Raw genomic sequence first — 18657 nt, 5'->3', positions numbered from 1 at the left:
GAAATACATAAAAAAGAATTAAAATTGAATTCAATTTAAATGATATAATTTATATGTACATATAAATAAATAAAAAATTAAATTAATTAATTAAAAAACTAAAATGAATTCATATTAAATATTATTTAATTAAAAATACAATATTTATCTAATGATAAAATGAATATAAATAATAATATTTTTTTAATGTTTTTTTTTTTAATTTGCAATGAAATTAATAGTTTAATATACAAATTATTGTATATTTAAAATCCAAATATATAAAAAAATTTCTATCTATCTATCTATCTATCTATCTATCTATCTATCTATCTATCTATCTATCTATCTATCTATCTATCTATCTATCTATCTATCTATCTATCTATCTATCTATCTATCTATCTATAAATAATCATCAGGATATCAAACAGAACTTTTGCTATGTTTCCACACGGACGGTTTTAAATGCCGGATGTGCACATCATGGCGGATTTTGGTGCTTGATTCAATACTTGACGCAAAAACAAATGTTTGATGATATAAAAAAAAGTATATTTTTATATGTATATTTTTAATGAGTAAAGGAAGGATGTCTCACACACACACACACACACACACACACACACACACACACACACACACACACACACCACCCTCTCACTAAGCCTCTTTAAACTCAGTAACCAAGGCTGTCTGCTATCATTACTCCTTTAATGGCAGAAGCAATTGAGAACAAAGCCGTAGGTAATGGGTCTGCGCCGTCTCCCTGCCGCGATTGATTCGAACCGCCGTTTGAAACGTTCGCTGCTCGTTAGCACCGGAGACCCGCCGAGCTCGCATCCTCCTGAAGATCCCAACCCTCTTTTAAATCCGAGAAGCGCTCACCAGCATGTGCAACGTCTGCGTTGCTGAAAGCAGTATGGCAGCTGTAATGTAGTTATTGAAGTTCTGATCAAACAGCATCTGACCATCTCTCACTTTCAAACACACACACACACACACACACACACACACACTCACACACACACATACACACACACGGATGCCTTTGAACAATTCCATTCTGACTAACTATTCGAGAGTAATAATATACGCAGGGAGAATCTTGAGTCACACTCGATATTAACGCTGCTGTCAACATCTTTGTCACACACTGGCAAAAGGAACAAGCATGGGCGGTGGATAAAGCAGTTTGCACTTTCTGAGGTTTTCCATTTCCTTGTAAAGACGTCCAACGTGTTTCCGGCCGTCAGGGCAGCATTTTAAGGGTTCGTTGTATTTGCAGCCGTGTCACAGGAAGAATTAAGGAGTATCCAGAGCGTACCGCACGCCGTCGCATTGTAAGGGATTAGTCCGTAATGAGCTGTAGCCTTCCTCCCCAAGGACCGAGAACAATGAGCTCTTCTCTTCCACGATGTGGTGAACACACACCGTGGCCTTCCTTTCGTTTCTCAAAAGCCTGCGTTTTTATTTTGCAAAATAATTGGCCTATTTGAGCACATTATGCCGCGCGTTATGGAAATCGACCGACAGCACAGCTTCATTCGGAGGGTGTACAGGACGAGGCGGCGAATAAACTCTTAGAGAGGACGTAATGCGTTTTCGATTGTCTATAGTCTCAAGAACGTTGAATAGCTACGCCGTGGGTTTTCTTTAGATGTTTTTTTTTTTTTTTTTTACTCTTTTTGTATATCGAATACCGATACCGCCAAACTCAAAGCTTTCAGCTGCTTTTCCTCAGAAGATCACGACAAAAGCTCGGAGCTTCAGGTCCCTTAGGGTCGACGCCACTTGTATTACACAGATTTTATTGCTTATTAACGAGTCGAAACAATATACTCAAATTTTGTGAGCATGCCTTGAACGGATTTTAGTATTCAGCCTCGATGTGTGTTTTTAGTCATAAATGTCTAAACATCACTGGAGGAAATCAGTGATCCTGTTTCCTTTCTGATCTCCGGACCTCGCTGATCCATCTTAATGCAGATGGAGATCTCAGCTATTGGAATCCAAACGCTAAAGCGAAGGATGTCTACACATAAGAACCATCATGATGACTAATTATCACAAACAGTTTGGATACAGTGAAATATGTGAACGGTTTTACACTCGTGTCCAACAGAGACGTGATGAAACTATACTTGGAAAAGTTTGTGGGCAACTAACATCCGATCCTTGATTTTTTTTCCACCATCCCATTCCACGTTGACTCCCCTTTTGCTGTTATGATGAAGGTGTGGTGAGGAGGCCTGGGGTCGTGTTCCAATTCACTCTGTTCAATAGGGTTAAGGGTCAGAGCCTCTATAGCAGGATATATTCCACTCCATCCCATGTAAAGCATATCTTCATGGCTTTGTGCACATGGAACAGGTTTGGATCGTGTAGTTCAAGTGAAGGGAAAATATCCCAAAGTACAATTGTGTCCTTTCAAGTTTGTGGTAACATTTTGTGGAAGAACCACATATGGCTGGAAATGTGAGGTGACCCAGGACCATTTTGGGGTGTAACGGTACACGCTTTTGGTACAGGGCTTTCGGTTCGATAATTTTTTCCATGCGGAACGTAGTCAGAATCTGAATAACACGAATGTGTTAAGTGGCGAACCGGCAGTTTGTTTAGTCTCCGCCTTTTTTGCGCAATGTTACTGTTTTTTTTTGTTTGTTTTTCATTTTTATTTAACATGGTTTGTGGTGGTCTAGTGGTTAGGATGCGGCGCTCTCACCGCTGCGGCCCGGGTTCGATCCCCGGTCAGGGAACCGACCCCAGCCATTAGGGTTACACAAGCCTTAGTGCCGGTTCCAACCCCGGATAAATGGGGAGGGTTGCGTTAGGAAGGGCATCCAGCGTGAAAACATATGCCAAATCAAACATACGGATGATCCGCTGTGGCGACCCCTAATGGGAGAAGCCGAAACAAAGTTTATTAAACATGAAAACATACACTGCAATGCCAGGGATATATAACAGAAACTAGAGTTAGCGCAGTGTCACTGTGGCTACTTACTCCATTCCAGAAATACGATTTGTTTTGCGAATGCGCAAAATCGCTGCCACTTCCCGCCATCACCAAATATTTTACGACAGTAAAGCGATACACTGATGTTGATAAACTGCGTTAACAAAAACAAAAAAAACGACAATCGATTTTTATATTTTGCTAAAAAAAACAAAAACGAGGTACCTACCGAAGTGTAAATTTTGTGTACGGTTAAACCCCTAACATATACCCATTAAGGGTAGAATGAATGGATACTTCATCGTTTCCTCTATTTTTTTCCCCCCCTTGTACCATCTCGGGGGTCTCACCACTGACGCACTCATTAAGGATCAATTTGCAGTTTTATTTGCAGTTCATTTCTTTCTGTCAAGCTGCTTTGTGACGATGTCCTTTGTTAAAAAGACTGCACAAATCGAATTCTATTTTATTTATTTATTATTTATATATACATTTTTTTTTTTTTTGGAAAACACCTCCCTCGAGGGTTTTCAGTTTTTCTCCGTCACACAGTCTTGTTTTATTCTCCGTATCGCCGAAAAATGCAAACACAAGCAACAATAATAGTACACACACGTAGTAAAGGTAAACTAGTAAAAACAAGTAATCATAGAAGCTAGGGGTGTAACTGAGGTACGTACCTCAGTTTTTAGGTTTAATTTCGTTACAGTCTGGGGTTATATTAATATTTGTAAACATGAACAGTTTAGATTTTTAAAACAATTTTAAATAAAATTCCTGCTTGATTAAATAATCGATAAAATTGGCACAAATTAAATTAGATTAAATAAAATTAAATAAAAGGAAAAATGTAATTAGTTTATATTTTTTGTCCCTATTTGGGTAATAAAGATGATATAATCTACTTGTTGTGTATGTTTTCAAGATTAATAATAACAACAGTGCCACCGCACTCAAGTGCGAGGCAGAGACTAAACAAACTTGCGGTCCGTCAATCAAAACGTGTCAGGGAACTCGGATTGTAACAATGTTCCGTACGTAAAAAGTGCGAATACGTGTAGCGTTACACCCTAATAGATACCGTACCCACACTGAAGCATGGTGGTGGGAGCATCATATGATATGGGAATGCATCTCCGCAACTGGTACAGGGGCATTAAATATCAAAAACCCCAGCATCAAGCGATGTACCAGAGGAGAAATTATAATCTCGTCATCTAAAAAAACCCTCTCATAAAATATATCATTGAAGTTGGGCAAGCATCTTTATTTTCTCTCGTCTGTTTAACTGTGTGGTTTGTCTTGCCCGCGGCGGCCGTCACATCACATTAGTTAAACGAACGGAGCTCTAACTGACAGAAGGTGACTGCAGGAAATGAGGCCGCTCTGAGGCTAAACACGCCACACGTACTCTACTCGGCTGCACTGATTGATGGGACTCGTTCCTTCACATGCCTTATAGAAAAGGGGAAATAAAAAAACACTCAAGGTTTCACAGTCGTTCTTATGTGTCGTCCCTTCGTCTCAGTCGCTCAGATTTGATTGCGTAAAACGCGTTACCAATACTCGACAGACCTTGAATGCAACGACTGCCTGACTCCAAGCGATTGGCAAATCAGAAACCATGTTTAAACCCAATGTTTTTGATTTACCAGGGCGTGGGGGGACGTTCGCTTCGCAATCAGACGCTAGGACAGAAGGGAAAAATCTCCACCTGGAAAAAAAAACAACAAATGAGTTGCAACATAAGGGTCATTTGAGTACCTGTGGTAGGATTTCGCTTCATAACTCGCCTCATCTCTGCGGCAGCGCTTTAGTCTTTTATGTCTGGTATATATCGTGCGAATGTGGGGCATCCCAGACGAAACATCGCCAACGTGAAGCAATTCCCGTGTTTTTTTTTTTTCCAGTCACGTGTTTAGGATGACCATCTCACAGTGTACCTGCTGCTATGACCTGCTTCTACTGCATCAATCAAACCTGAAATGACGTACTGATCAATGCGATATGGCGCGTAAATGCCACGGAGAAGAGAATGTTCGATTGTGGCAGCAGAACATCTTGCTTGACCGCATGACCTCCAGTTTTCTCACCTCTTCTTCTTCTTCTTTCGGCTGCTCCCATTAGGGGTCGCCACAGCGGATCATCCGTCTCCATACCACCCTGTCCTCTATATCTGCCTCTTTTACACCAACTACCTGCATGTCTTCCCTCACCACATCCATGAACCTCCTCCTTGGCCTTCCTCTTTTCCTCCTACCTGGTGGCTCCATCTTCAGCATTTTTCTACCAATATAATTCATGTCCCTTCTCTGCACATGTCCAAACCATCTTAATCTCGCCTCCCTCACCTTGTCACCAAAACATCCTAAATGTGCTGTCCCTCTAATAAACTCATTTCTAATCTTGTCCATCCTCGTCACTCCCAACGAAAACCTCAACATCTTCAGCTCTGCTACCTCCAGCTCCACCTCCTGTCTTTTACTCAATGCCACTGTCTCTAATCCATACAACATCGCAGGTCTCACCACAGTCCTATAAACTTTCCCTTTCATTCTTGCAGATACTCTTCTATCACAAATCACTCCTGTTACTCTTCTCCACCCTGCCTGTACTCTTTTCTTTACTTTCCTAACACACTCTCCATTACTTTGCACTGTTGACAACAGATACCTGAACTCCTCCACCTTCTCCACCTCTTCTCCCTGCAACCGCATCACTCCACTGCCCTCCCTCTCATTCACACACATGTACTCTGTCTTACTCCTACTGACTTTCATTCCCCTTCTCTCCAGCGCATATCTCCACCTCTCCAGGCTCTTCTCAACCTGCTCTCTACTCTCACCACAAATCACAATATCATCTGCAAACATCATAGTCCAGGGAGACTCCTGTCTGACCTCGTCCGTCAACCTGTCCATCACCACTGCAAACAGGAAAGGGCTCAGGGCCGATCCTTGATGCAGTCCAACCTTCACCCTGAACCAGTCTGTCGTACCTACTGCACACTTTACTGCCGTCACACTGTCCTCATACATGTCCTGCACCACCCTCACATACTTCTCTGACACACCTGACTTCCTCATACAATACCACAACTCCTCTCTTGGCACTCTGTCGTACGCTTTCTCTAAATCCACAAATACACAATGCAGCTCCTTCTGTCCTTCTCTATACTTCTCCATCAACATCCTCAAAGCAAATAAGGCATCTGTGGTGCTCTTCCTCCGCATGAAACCATGCTGTTGCTCACAGATGGTCACCTCTTCTCTTAGCCTGGCTTCCACTACTCTTTCCCATAACTTCATGGTGTGACTGATCAACTTAATTCCCCTGTAGTTACTGCAGGTCTGCACATCTCCCTTATGCTTAAAGATCGGTACCAGCACACTCCTTCTCCATTCCTCAGGCATCCTCTCCCCTTCCAGAATCCTGTTAAACAATCTGGTTAAAAACTCCACTGCCATCTCTCCTAAACATCTCCACGCTTCTACCGGTATGTCATCTGGTCCAACCGACTTTCCATTCTTCATCCTCTTAATCGCTGCTCTCACTTCCTCCTTACTAATCCTATCTACATCCTGCTTCACCAACTCCACATCCTCCAACCTTCTCTCTCTCTGATTTTCCTCATTCATCAGCTGCTCAAAATACTCCCTCCATCTTCTCAACACACTCTCCTCACTAGTCAACACATTTCCCTCTCCATCCTTTATTGCTCTAACTTGCAGTACATCCTTCCCAGCTCGGTCCCTCTGCTTGGCCAATCGGTATAAATCCTTTTCTCCTTCCTTAGTGTCCAACCTCTTATACAGTTCCTCATATGCCTTTTCCTTGGCTTTCGCCACATCCCTTTTAACCTGCTGCCGCATCTCCTTGTACTCCTGCCTACTTTTCTCATCACTCTGTCGATCCCACTTCTGTTTTGCCAACCTCTTTCCCCTAATGCTCTCCTGCACTTCCTCATTCCACCACCACGTCTCCTTGTCTTGCTTTCTATTTCCAGATGTCACACCAAGTACTTTTCTAGCTGCCTCCCTCATCACTCCTGCAGTAGTTGCCCAATCATCCGGCACCTCTTCACCACCACCAAGCCCCTGTCTGACCTCTTCCCTGAACCTCACACTACACTCTTCCTCCTTCAGTTTCCACCATCTTATTCTTCTTTCAAACCTTACTTTCCTCCTCTTCTTCTTCGCCTCCAAAACCATCCTACAGACCACCATCCGATGCTGTCTAGCTACACTGTCCCCCGCCAACACCTTACAGTCTCCAATCTCCTTCAGGTTGCATCTCCTACACAGAAGATAATCCACCTGTGTGCACCTTCCTCCACTCTTATACGTCACCCTATGATCCTCCTTCTTCTTAAAATACGTGTTCACCACTGCCATTTCCATCCTTTTAGCAAAATCTACCACCATCTGCCCTTCCACATTCCTCTCCTTAAAACCATACCTACCCATCACCTCCTCATCACCTCTGTTCCCTTCACCTACATGCCCATTAAAGTCTGCCCCAATCACCAATCGTTCTTTCCTAGGTACACCATCTACCACTTCATCTAATTCACTTCAGAATCTTTCTTTCTTCTCCATCTCACAGCCAACTTGTGGAGCATAGGCACTGATGACATTTATCATCATCCCTTCAACTTCCACCTTCACGATCATCACCCTATCAGAAACTCTCTTCACCTCCACTACACTCTTACTGTACGCTTCCTTCAGAATCACCCCTACACCATTTCTCTTCCCATCCACACCATGATAGAACAGTTTAAACCCACCTCCAATGTTCCTGGCCTTACTCCCTTTCCACTTGGTCTCCTGAACACACAACACATCTACCTTTCTCCTCTCCATCATATCAGCTATCTCTCTCCCTTTACCCGTCATAGTACCAACATTTAAAGTACCAACCCGAACCTCTACTCTCCTACACTGCTCCTTTCCCTGCCGTCTTTGTAGACGCCTTCCTCCTCTCCTTCTCCTCCTTCGGCCAACAGTAGCCCAATTTCCACCGGTACCCTGTCGGCTAACGATACCTGTGGCGGTCGTTGTTAACCCGGGCCTCGACCGATCCGGTATGAAATTCTCATTTGTGATCCGCATATTTGATTTGGCACGTTTTACGCTGGATGCCCTTCCTAACGCAACCCTCCCCATTTACCCGGGCTTGGGACCGGCACTAAGAGTACACTGGCTTGTGCCCCCCTAATGGCTGGGTTAGTTTTCTCACCTCGTCAAAGAAGAATAAAGGTGGTCCCCTGTACTGCCTGGAAGCACTGAGGGATTTGAAGCTCCCGTGGCTTTTCTCTAGCCATGACCGGGTATTCTTCTCCTCCGCCTCCTCAGTCTTCGCTACTTGCTCTATTGATTACCGTTGCTGATGCTGTTCTGTACTATAGTCCATGGTGATTTCGGTTTATTTTTCGATACCAAATTGCGTCGTAGGTCCTCATCATACAGTCTACATGCATGTCGTTCCCAAGTACGGTTTGATTTGTAACGATCGTACAAGATTGCAGAATTCGCAGTCTGTAGAAGGGCCGTCTTTCTTTTCGATTGCTAACTTGCAGAAGGAATGCAGAAGGTACAGCACCAGCCGAACAATTCATGTGCATCTCAGTGTCAATCTATCCTTTGTGTTTCCGGGGAAACGGCCAGTTACGCCTTGTATCTGTATTAGTGGTTAAACAGAAAGCTGTCTTTATTTATTTATTTTTTTGATTTTCATTTTTTTCTGTCTGTTTTGCCCTCATGGTTTTTCTTTCTTGTATACCCACACACTTTATGGACAGACTTTTTTCAGCCATTTGTGGTTCTTTTCAAACTTTGACCACCACTTTGATCCATAGTAGGAGATCTTCCACACGCTTCCAACTCCATGTAAAGCAGATCTTCATGTAGCTGGCTTCTAGCCCTTGTGCACAAGTTGGAACATGGAGTTACATGAAGTTGGAAGTGTGGGAAAGATGTCCTACTATGGAGTTCTGACCTTAACCCTGTTGAATCTTCATCTCTGGGATGAGTCGGACCCCAGGTCTCCTCACGACCAATATTTAATATGTAGATTGATTTCTCCTCTCCAAACTGTTTCTCAAGAGCATTCTCTCAGCACCACTGCTGCGACGCGAATGACGTATCACAGCGCTAGGGAGACTGAGTCGTGTCCTGAGAGTCATATAGAATACAGATTAACATGGCAGAGGTAGAGCTGCATCTTCCTGCACACAGAACAGGAACATCATTTTTCTTTTTTTGTCCCTACAAAGACATAAATGTGGAAGGGCTTCACAATAGAAGGTTGATTGATGTTATTTTGCCCCCAACATTCTAACCTGAGATAATCATGGTACTGATGTTTTATTTTGCCAATGAATTGCACTTGAGATCCTGAGGGCAAGGTTCAGTTGAAAAATGACTCCTTTCACTGGCATCCAGTAACTTTGTGTAGTTTGCAGTGTGTCCAATACTATTTCTGGTCAAACGCTTCCTTCATAACGTCACTGAGCCAATCATTGGTAAAAGATGCCGGTACTCTATTAGCACTGCGTGAGTACTCTCTGCTAGGAAACAAGTCTACAGGTTGTATGAACGAGATATATCGTTTTCTTACCGTCTGCCTCGCTGCCTGTGTTTGGGTCGGCTGTAGTACGGGATTAGACAGTGGCGCCTCATATTGATCTCCAGGAAACTTTGTTGAAGTGTGAAGTGCAGTACGCTGGCAGCAATGAGATTACAGGCCTGAGCCCCTTCTCCTTCTAAAAGCCCTCTTTAAAAGCAGCTGCTGCAACACTTTTCCTCCTCCGCTAGATCACAGAGGGCGCCTGGGATAGAAACCAAGTGTGTGTGTGTATGATTTTGAGAAAAACTCAAGAGTTGTTTACTCCCAGATGTGGAGATGTGCAACAACTTCTAACCATCGAGTCATGTTCTGGTTCCTTCGCAAGATTTAGTAAACGGGCTGTTTCGATTTAGCAAGGGATACATCAGCAAAAAGAATTAAAATGAAATAAAAAAATTTACACATCGATACAATAAATATATATGTAAGATTAGCAATACAATGGAGAAGGCATGCATGAACATGATCCAGAAACGCAAAGTGGAAAACTGTTCTGTGGTCAGACGAATCGAAATTTACATTTGGAAACCATGGAAACAACATCCTCCGGGCTAAAGAGGAGAGGGATCATCTGGCTTGTTATCAGTGCTCTGTTATGGGAGTGCATTAGTGCCTGTGGAATGGGCAACTTGCATATTTGGACTGTATATTGTATATATGTTTTAGAGGAACAAATGCTTCCATCCCAAAATAAAAAAAGTCCAGGTGCTGAACTGGCCTGTCCGAAGTCTAGATCTTTTAATCATTTGATGCATCATGAAATGAAAAATACAACAAAGGACACCCAGAACCATCACATATGGGACAACATTCCTCTCCCAAAACTTTAGCAACTGTTGAGACCTGTTGTGACGATCAAATTCAACATGACCATACCTTTTTTTTGTTTTGTTGTGAATACAATATGAATTTATGAGATTTGCAGATCATTGCATTCTGTTTTTATTTACCTGTTTGCACATCGTCCCAAAGTTGTTTCGGAATTGGGGTTGTAGTGTGATGCCGGCGGGACGGGTCGCCCATGATATAGAGTTGCTAGTCCAGTGACTTTCTACCTCCCTTGCTGACTCGACCCTCTACAGGTTTTGTCCGATTGAATTTGCGAATGTGTTTACAAACCTTGTTAATTAATAACACGAACTCCGTTTACCCCAGCAGGCCACAGCTGGCGCTCGCAACCGCAGCGCAATTTCCAGAAACCGGATTCCTTCTTCATACAGCTTTTTGTGTGACCTTTTGTTTAAAGCCTCTGGGATGCCTTAACATTTAGGAATCCATAAGCGTTGTCATGTCTGTGATTGTTGGAGGATATGATGTGCAGCTTTTTTATTTTTTTTTGTAACCCTGGGATACCTTTGGCCTTAATCATTTTTGTTTCATTCGGTCCAATTCCCATCCACTAGCTCCTTGATGTCTTCTGAGGACTTGTGTCTTTTTTACAGTACCACTCATGCTTTAACACAGCGCCTCTACAGGAAAGCGCTGTCTGCCCTCTTCCATATACTTTAGCTGACATGCTGATTGACAGATGCCGACCGGGGGGCTTTTAATTTTAAAATAACACCCTTTTAATACCCCTGTAATACTCTTTTTGCTGAGGGTTGTACCAAACACCGACCCAGGGATTAGAACTCTCAATTTCCCTATAACAGGGTGAACCCCTTTTCATCCTGGGTTGTTCCAAAAATGTCCGGTAAACTTTCCATGGGAACTTTATTTGGGGAATTTTGGGAAATATTCCAAATTGGACACTTACCAGGAATTTATGGGAATTACTTTTGAAATTTCGGGAAATTTATATAACCTGTATTATATACAAACATAAAAATAAGTATTTTGTTTAGTCATAAGCTGACGTATGCAAACCCCCTTTTTTGGGGGAATTATTAGTATAATCTTTTTGCACAATAGCTTTTTTTTTGTAGCGTAGACCAAACACACTAGCCCCCCCCCCCCCCCTCCCCCCCCAACCCCCGTTTGCCAGAATTCTAGAGTGCACACCAGGTTTAATCAAAGAGTCAAACTTTCTTTTCGGCTTCTCCCGTTAGGGGTCGCCACAGCGGATCCTCCGCACGTTTGATTTGGCACATGTTTTACGCTGGATGCCCTTCCTAACGCAACCCTCCCCAATTTATCCGGGCTTGGGACCGGCACTAAGAGTGGCTGGGGATGGTTCCCTGAAGAGTCAAAGAGTCGAAATTCCCATAAAAGCTTGTCGTATTTGTATAATTGTTATTGTCCTTATGTCAGAAATCTATTGAGATAACTGTGTGGTTGGTGTGATTGGGCAGCACTAAACATCTGGGAAATAACTGTACAATTCTTTTTCATGGTGAAGCTTAATATTATAAATATAATAAATAAATATCATTGTTTTTTAGGACATTGTAATCATACCTCATCTGTCCATTAGACTGTCCCTATTTTTTAATATAAAAAAAAAAACTTTTTCGCTCTGAGGTTCTCATTTTATAATGAGGTTATTATAAATTTTTTTAAAAAACATTTAATAGTCCTTATTGACGCTACAGAACTTCTACAGCTACTATCAACAATGTGTCCCTGATCCGCTGATTCTTTCCTCTTTTATTTACTTTCGTTCGTTCGTTCGTTCGTTCGTTCGTTCGTTCGTTCTTTTCCTTTTTTCTTTGTTTGTTTGTTTGTTTGTTCTTTCTTTCTTTCTTTCTTTCTTTCTTTCTTTCTTTCTTTCTTTCTTTCTTTCTTTCTTTCTTTCTTTCTTTCTTTCTTTCTTTCTTTCTTTTTTGTTTGTGAGGTTCGCATTTTATAGCGAGGTTGTTTATCATTTTTTATTTATTTATTTTTTAACCATTTAATGGTCTTTTTCGACACTATGGGAACTCTATAGCTAGTATTGGAAAAGTGTCATTGCTCAGCTGTTTCTTTACTTTTTCTTTCTTTCTTTCTTTCTTTCTTTCTTTCTTTCTTTCTTTCTTTCTTTCTTTCTTTCTTTCTTTCTTTCTTTCTTTCTTTTATTTTAGAGGTTTGCATTTTATAGTGAGGTGTTTTTATTTTATTTTATTTTTTATTGTATTTATTAAAAAAATTTACCGGTCCTTTCCGACCGCAGAAGTAGTGCAGAAGTACTAATGAATTGCCGAACGGATCGATGACACTTTTCCGAAATTAGTCGGAGATGTGTCACTATGGCACATCTCCGACTAATTTCGGAAAAGTGTCATCGATCCGTTCGGCAATTCATCCTCATCATAGTAAAACCTTCTGGCGACAGTCCGGTCTGTTGTTTTTGAAAAAGATCGACATTCTCTCACGCACCGACACGTGCCACGAATTCAAACCCGTTCATTTTGCAATCAAAGGCTCAGACTAGACGCTACACACTGCCAGGGTTAATCTCCTCGGCGGCGGCGAATCCCGACGCCCCCTCGTCGACGCCGACTTTTGATATTAATCCGACTTGTGATGAGATTAGAATGATTTTAATTTCAGCTAATCGGAGATGAAAAACACGACGCACTGAAACATTTGCAACACCGATGCTGCTTAAATCCGCCTGGGACACAGACCCCCCACACAACCCTGAAAACATTCCTGTTCCTTTGTGACCGATAACGAACGAGACTTTGAGAACGTTTTTTTTCTTAGCGCACAAAAGCAGCAAACGCTTGTGGATAGATGTTTTTTTTGCTGACCGAGTAAAACCCTGGGTCATTACATACAAGTGAACAAATCTGTAGATTGTACGTTATTGATATTAGTTAATATTTTTACAGCTAGCAACTTCTTACCGATCATTTTTACAGTACAAACGATTGTACATCATATAAATTTCACTGTATATATACGATGCTCTTACATGGTTTGGGTACTTCGTCCACCGCTGAGTTTTTCACACTAGCTACTGGACTAAACATATTTGCTTCCGAGATGTCGGGTTATCTCTTGTACCCTGATGTTGAGCGATCTATTCAAAATGCCCCGCGTATGTAAAGGCTCTCACACGAGATCATTTCCATTCTTTTTGATGATGCGACCAAATCTGTTGGAAAACATTTCCATACAGTGTATAAACAAAAGCCTGTGGATATCCAACCATATAATTAGTTTTTGTGCTTTTTTTTTTTTTTTTTGAGAGGTTGTAACTTAACATCCCTGGATCATAGAGGGTTACGGGCCGTGCTCAAGGGCCCAAAAGTGGCAGCTTGGCCATACTGGGGCTTGAACCCCAAACCTTCCAATCAGTCACCCAGAGCCTTTAATAATAAACTCTTACCCTTTTAAAAACACGGGGAAATGCGAAGAAAGAATTTCACTGTGTAGCAATGTACATGTGACGTCTCAAAAACCTTTCTTTCTTTCTTTCTTTCTTTCTTTCTTTCTTTCTTTCTTTCTGTCTGTCTGTCTGTCTGTCTGTCTGTCTGTCTGTCTGTCTGTCTGTCTGTCTGTCTGTCTGTCTGTCTGTCTGTCTGTCTGTCTGTCTGTCTGTCTGTCTGTCTGTCTGTCTTCTTTTCTTCACCTTCCTTCTTTCCCTTCCTGCATCTCAGATTTTCCACCTGTTTGTTTCTGTAGGGATCTTACTAAACTGACTAGCTTCCCATGATAAAACACATTATGTTTGCTCCCATTTATTCTCCAGCCAATTATGTTGCCTGGCAACCAAAACATGGCTAGCTAATGGTGGGCTAGCTGACCGCGTGATGATATGTCCGGCCTGGTTTAAAAACGAAAAAGAATATAAATAAAACCGAGCCTAGAAATTTAATGGACAGCCCGAGAATGGAGTGCTTGTGTTGTGTTTAATGCATGGTAAGAGTTTATTATTGAAGCTGGCAGTGTTTATACGTGACCTTTTGGCCGGTCCGCCTTCTGATTGTAATGGTTTGATAAAGTGCAGTAATGAGTCTAATTGCTGGCGTAATTACCGCGAGTGGTCCAGGATGTGTTAATTATACTACTTGTGTGACGGATAGTGAGCTGAGAGATGAAGTAGAGCTGCTGATTGTCTGGGGTTCATTTATTTATTTATTTTTTGGATAGAAGTTGGCTTTAGCATCATCATCATCAGTCTTTCTTTCTTTCTTTCTTTCTTTCTTTCTTTCTTTCTTTCTTTCTTTCTTTCTTTCTTTCTTTCTTTCTTTCTTTCTTTCTTTCTTTCTTTCTTTCTTTCTTTCTTTCTTTCTTTCTTTCTTGCACTTTCTCACTCACTTTAGTTCAAAAATTTTGTTTTGCCATGACATTTATATTGTTGTCTTTCTCTCACTCTTTCTTTTTTTGCTTTTTTTTTCCACTCTCTTTTCTCTTGCTTGTTGTTTCTCTCCAGATCGCTGTCTTTCGGTCTAATTTCTTGTTCTTTCTCTTGCTTGCTCTTTATCTCTCTTTCTCTAACTTTAGTTCTTGCTTGCTCTGTTTTGCTCTGTTCTCTCTCTCTCTCTCTCTCTCTCTCTCTCTCTCTCATGCAGTCTTTCTTTTTTTCCCCCAGTTTCTCATGTTTGTTTGTTTTTTTTATTTCTCTATATCTCTCACTCTTTCCTTCTCTCTCTCTCTCTCTCTCTCTCTCTCTCTCTCTCTCTCTCTCTCTCTCTCTCTCTCTCTCGCTCTCTCCTGTTATATTACGCTCCTGTAATTCTCAATTTGTGGTTTGTGTCTTTGATGATATTGAAGCTGTGGATAAACTCATGCTCATGCATGTGTCTGGTGTTGCAGTAGGTTTGTTTACAGAAGAGGAACAGAAAGGAAAGTGTTTTTATGAGATATCCAGGTTGAGCAACAGAGCTGGGAATTCGTCCGTCCGTCCATCCATCCATCTTTTAAACTTAAAAACTTTCTTTTCGGCTTTTCCCGTTAGGGGTCGCCACAGTGGATCCTCCGCACGTTTGATTTGGCACATGTTTTACGCTGGATGCCCTTCCTAACGCAACCCTCCCCAATTTATCCGGGCTTGGGACCGGCACTAAGAGTGGCTGGGGATGGTTCCCTGACCGGGAATCGAACCCGGGTCGCAGCGGTGGGAGCGCTGCATCTTAACCACTAGACAACCAGGGGACCTTCCATCCATCTTTTAAGATAATGAAAAATCACTTCTGACATGCTGTGGCAGAGAATAGACTGGGGGAGAATACATCCAAGCATTTTACTTCATTACAGAGCACATTTTATTGTTAATGAAGCATTGTAACACACACACACACACACACACACACACACACACACACACACACAAACTGTTTGTCTCTGTGAGCTGTGAAGCTCAAACCTAAACTTCAGTTAGTCCCACAAGCAACAGCAAGCATCACCTGTAATTGTTGATCTGTGTGTGTGTGTTTGTTTGTGTGTGGAGACAGACATCAAATTGAAGGGTTGTTTTTTTTCGTTTTGGCTTCTAATATTAAAATTGAGTGCTCTATTCGAGGAGGTCTTATTGAGGCTGGAGGAAAAAGAATACTGGATGACTCCCTCTTGAGCCGTGGATTGTTCTCATTGAGGTGTTCGCTTTAGTTTTTTTTCCCCTTTTTGCTTCTCTTCCCTAGATGAAACACAACACGGAAATGTATTGAGCTGGTGTTAGTAAAGTCAGATAGTGATGTAGAGAAGGTGAAGGAGGCTCGTTCCAATTCATCCTAAAAGTGTATAAAAAAAAATTTGAGGTTAGAGCTCTATAGCAGGAGATCGTCCACTCCAATATCTTTCCATGTAAAGCATATCTTTTTCGGAACTGGCTTTGTGCACAGAAACATCATCATGAAACAGTTAAAGGTCTTCTAGTTCAAGGCAAAGGGAAATTTTTATTTTAACACAATCCCAAGACATCCTATACGTTGTGGTAACGGTTTGTTGAAGAGCCTCGTACGGCTAGAAAAGGCAGGTGTCCCAATACTTTTGACAAACAGGGACCGAATAAAATCAGGTTGACTTCCACTAATCTCTCACACACACACACACACACACACACACACACACAGGCGCCGGAACATCCTCTGTGTAATTCATTAGCGAATGTAAATGTATGTAATGACGATAATGTGATTTGTGTCGAAGTGGGAACTGTCCAAGGTTCTGAAGCTCACGGTTAATGTTATACCACGACCCTCGTTATCCCAATGACACAGACAAAATCTATTTGTAATGAACACTAGACACATTGAATTCGAGCCAAATCAAGTCTCCATTCTGATTGGTCTCCCCCTACCCCTTCAAAAAACAAACAAACAAACAAACAAAAAAAAAAAAAAAAAAAAAAAAAAAAAAAAAATATATATATATATAAAACAGCAACTGCGGCAAGAATGCTTTTTTCCCCCAGTTGCGACCTTTTCTATCACAGTTATGAGTTTGTTCTTATACTTATTAGTCTATACCCGATTCATAGCCATGTCAAAAACTAATGAACGTACTGTCTTGTTCCATAATGGCCATTTTCTCTGAAAAGATGATTTCCTGTAGGTTTTTATTCACCATTGTAGTCTTTTCGTTATGCCTTGTTTTGTTTTTGTTTTTTCCCCTAAACCAAACCTTCCTTACTTTTTGCTCATATTTTGCTCATATAATATTTTTCGGCTTAGTCTTTTGCTCGACTTTTTTGAAACTCTGGTCTAGTCATCTAATTTACACTATATGGGGAAAAAGTATTGGGACACCTGAGTTTTTCAGCCATTTGTGGTTCTTTAAGAAACTGTTGTCAAAAAGCATTAAAGGTTCCCTTCATTAAACTAGAAACACTGACCCAAACTGTTTCTGTGCACCGAGCCATGAAGATATATCTTAAATAGCTGGGAAGATGTGGAGGATCATTTCCTATAGAGCTCCAATCTCACCCCTATTAAACACTTTTGGGATAAATTGGAACGGCCTCTTCACTTCCTCATCTACACCACTACCTGTCTTTACTAAAACCCTTGTTGCTGAATGCACACAAATCTCCACAAATCTAATGGACTATCTTCCCATAAGAGTGGAGTGATATCTTGTAGCCTTCAGCGGTGTATCGACGTTTAAGCAGAAATTTAAGTCAGGAGTCGTGTGTCAGATTTATCGTCCCAGCTGCCGTTTGGTCCGTTGCCATCACATCCAGCTCTCTCTCGCTCAGTGCTTTTTTTTATTATTATATTTATTTATCTATTTAAATTTTTATATGGTTATAAAATCTTGCTCCCCAACAGGACGCAGTATATTGGCGGATTCCTCTTTCGCTCGATCAGCTAAAAAGCGAGTTATATGGCTAGTTTTAGTTACATTTCTTTTTTTTCTTGTGACTGTAAATTTGCTCACTGAACGAATTTATCGTTGGTCAGGTAGCGCTGATTTAATAATAATAATCTTAATTTTATATTTAAAATCATAATGTTTCAGACTGTCTAATCTCAATTGGGAAAGAAGTTCATAGATTTGGTGCATGGAAAGAAAAAAAAAGACTTTAAATAAAAATAAATAAAATATATAAAAAAAAAAAGTCTGGTGATGCTGTAAAACTTTAACCATAATAATTCTAGGTTTAGATTTAGATCCACCATTAGTAGCTCACATCCAGTCTTTGCAATTTCCCGCAGGTACATGATGCTGATCGACGGCAGAAACGAGGTGCACATGATCGACAGGGACAACTCTGTCTTCCACGTCGCCAACCTGGAGTTCCCGTACCGCAAGGACATGAGGACCCACCTGTCGAACACACTGCTGGACGGGGTGAGTTTGCAGGGCTTTCAATTTCAATAAATAAAAAAATAAACGCTATCTTGCGATTGGTTAGTGTTGCTTTGATTGACAGAAGAGACACAGAACGATGTCCCTCCCACCCACACAGCATAGCTGTGGCTCTCTTGGCTCTCTTGGCTTCAAAATCTTTTTTATTTTATTTTATTTAATATCTGATTTATCATCCCAGAATGGGTCCAAACGTGTCTTTTATTGTGCTGAATTTGGTGCCGTGCTTCAGAGACCAAGTTAATGGTTCAGATGTGAAGTCACATGCTCCACATTAGATGAGCAGTCTGATGTAATCGGAGGACTTTAAATATAGCCGTTCTTCCTTCCGGTGCACGAGCAGCGCTCGCGTATTCACCAGAGCGCTAATGGAGCTCATTTTACCGGCATTAAGAAGTCCAAATAACAGCTTG

The 18657-nt window shown here is 41.4% G+C and overlaps 2 protein-coding genes across 3 annotated transcripts in view; both read left to right on the top strand.

Moving 5' to 3' along the window:
• rngtt (RNA guanylyltransferase and 5'-phosphatase) overlaps window positions 1-18657 on the top strand; it is a 122370-nt gene that overhangs the window by 21007 nt on the left and 82706 nt on the right. For both annotated transcript variants that reach the window (XM_083535083.1, XM_083535084.1), the window contains exon 9: window positions 18091-18226. In XM_083535083.1, coding sequence (XP_083391209.1) covers window positions 18091-18226 — 136 coding nt within the window. The remainder of the gene's footprint in view (window positions 1-18090; window positions 18227-18657) is intronic.
• The window catches only part of tbc1d7 (TBC1 domain family, member 7), a 207511-nt gene that overhangs the window by 183997 nt on the left and 4857 nt on the right, over window positions 1-18657 (top strand). The gene's annotated exons all lie outside the window — the stretch shown is intronic.

This window comes from Silurus aristotelis (genome assembly GCF_946808225.1).
Source record: "Silurus aristotelis genome assembly, chromosome: 29".
Taxonomy (NCBI): Eukaryota; Metazoa; Chordata; class Actinopteri; order Siluriformes; family Siluridae; genus Silurus; species Silurus aristotelis.
This window is presented reverse-complemented; position numbering and strand designations above follow the sequence as displayed.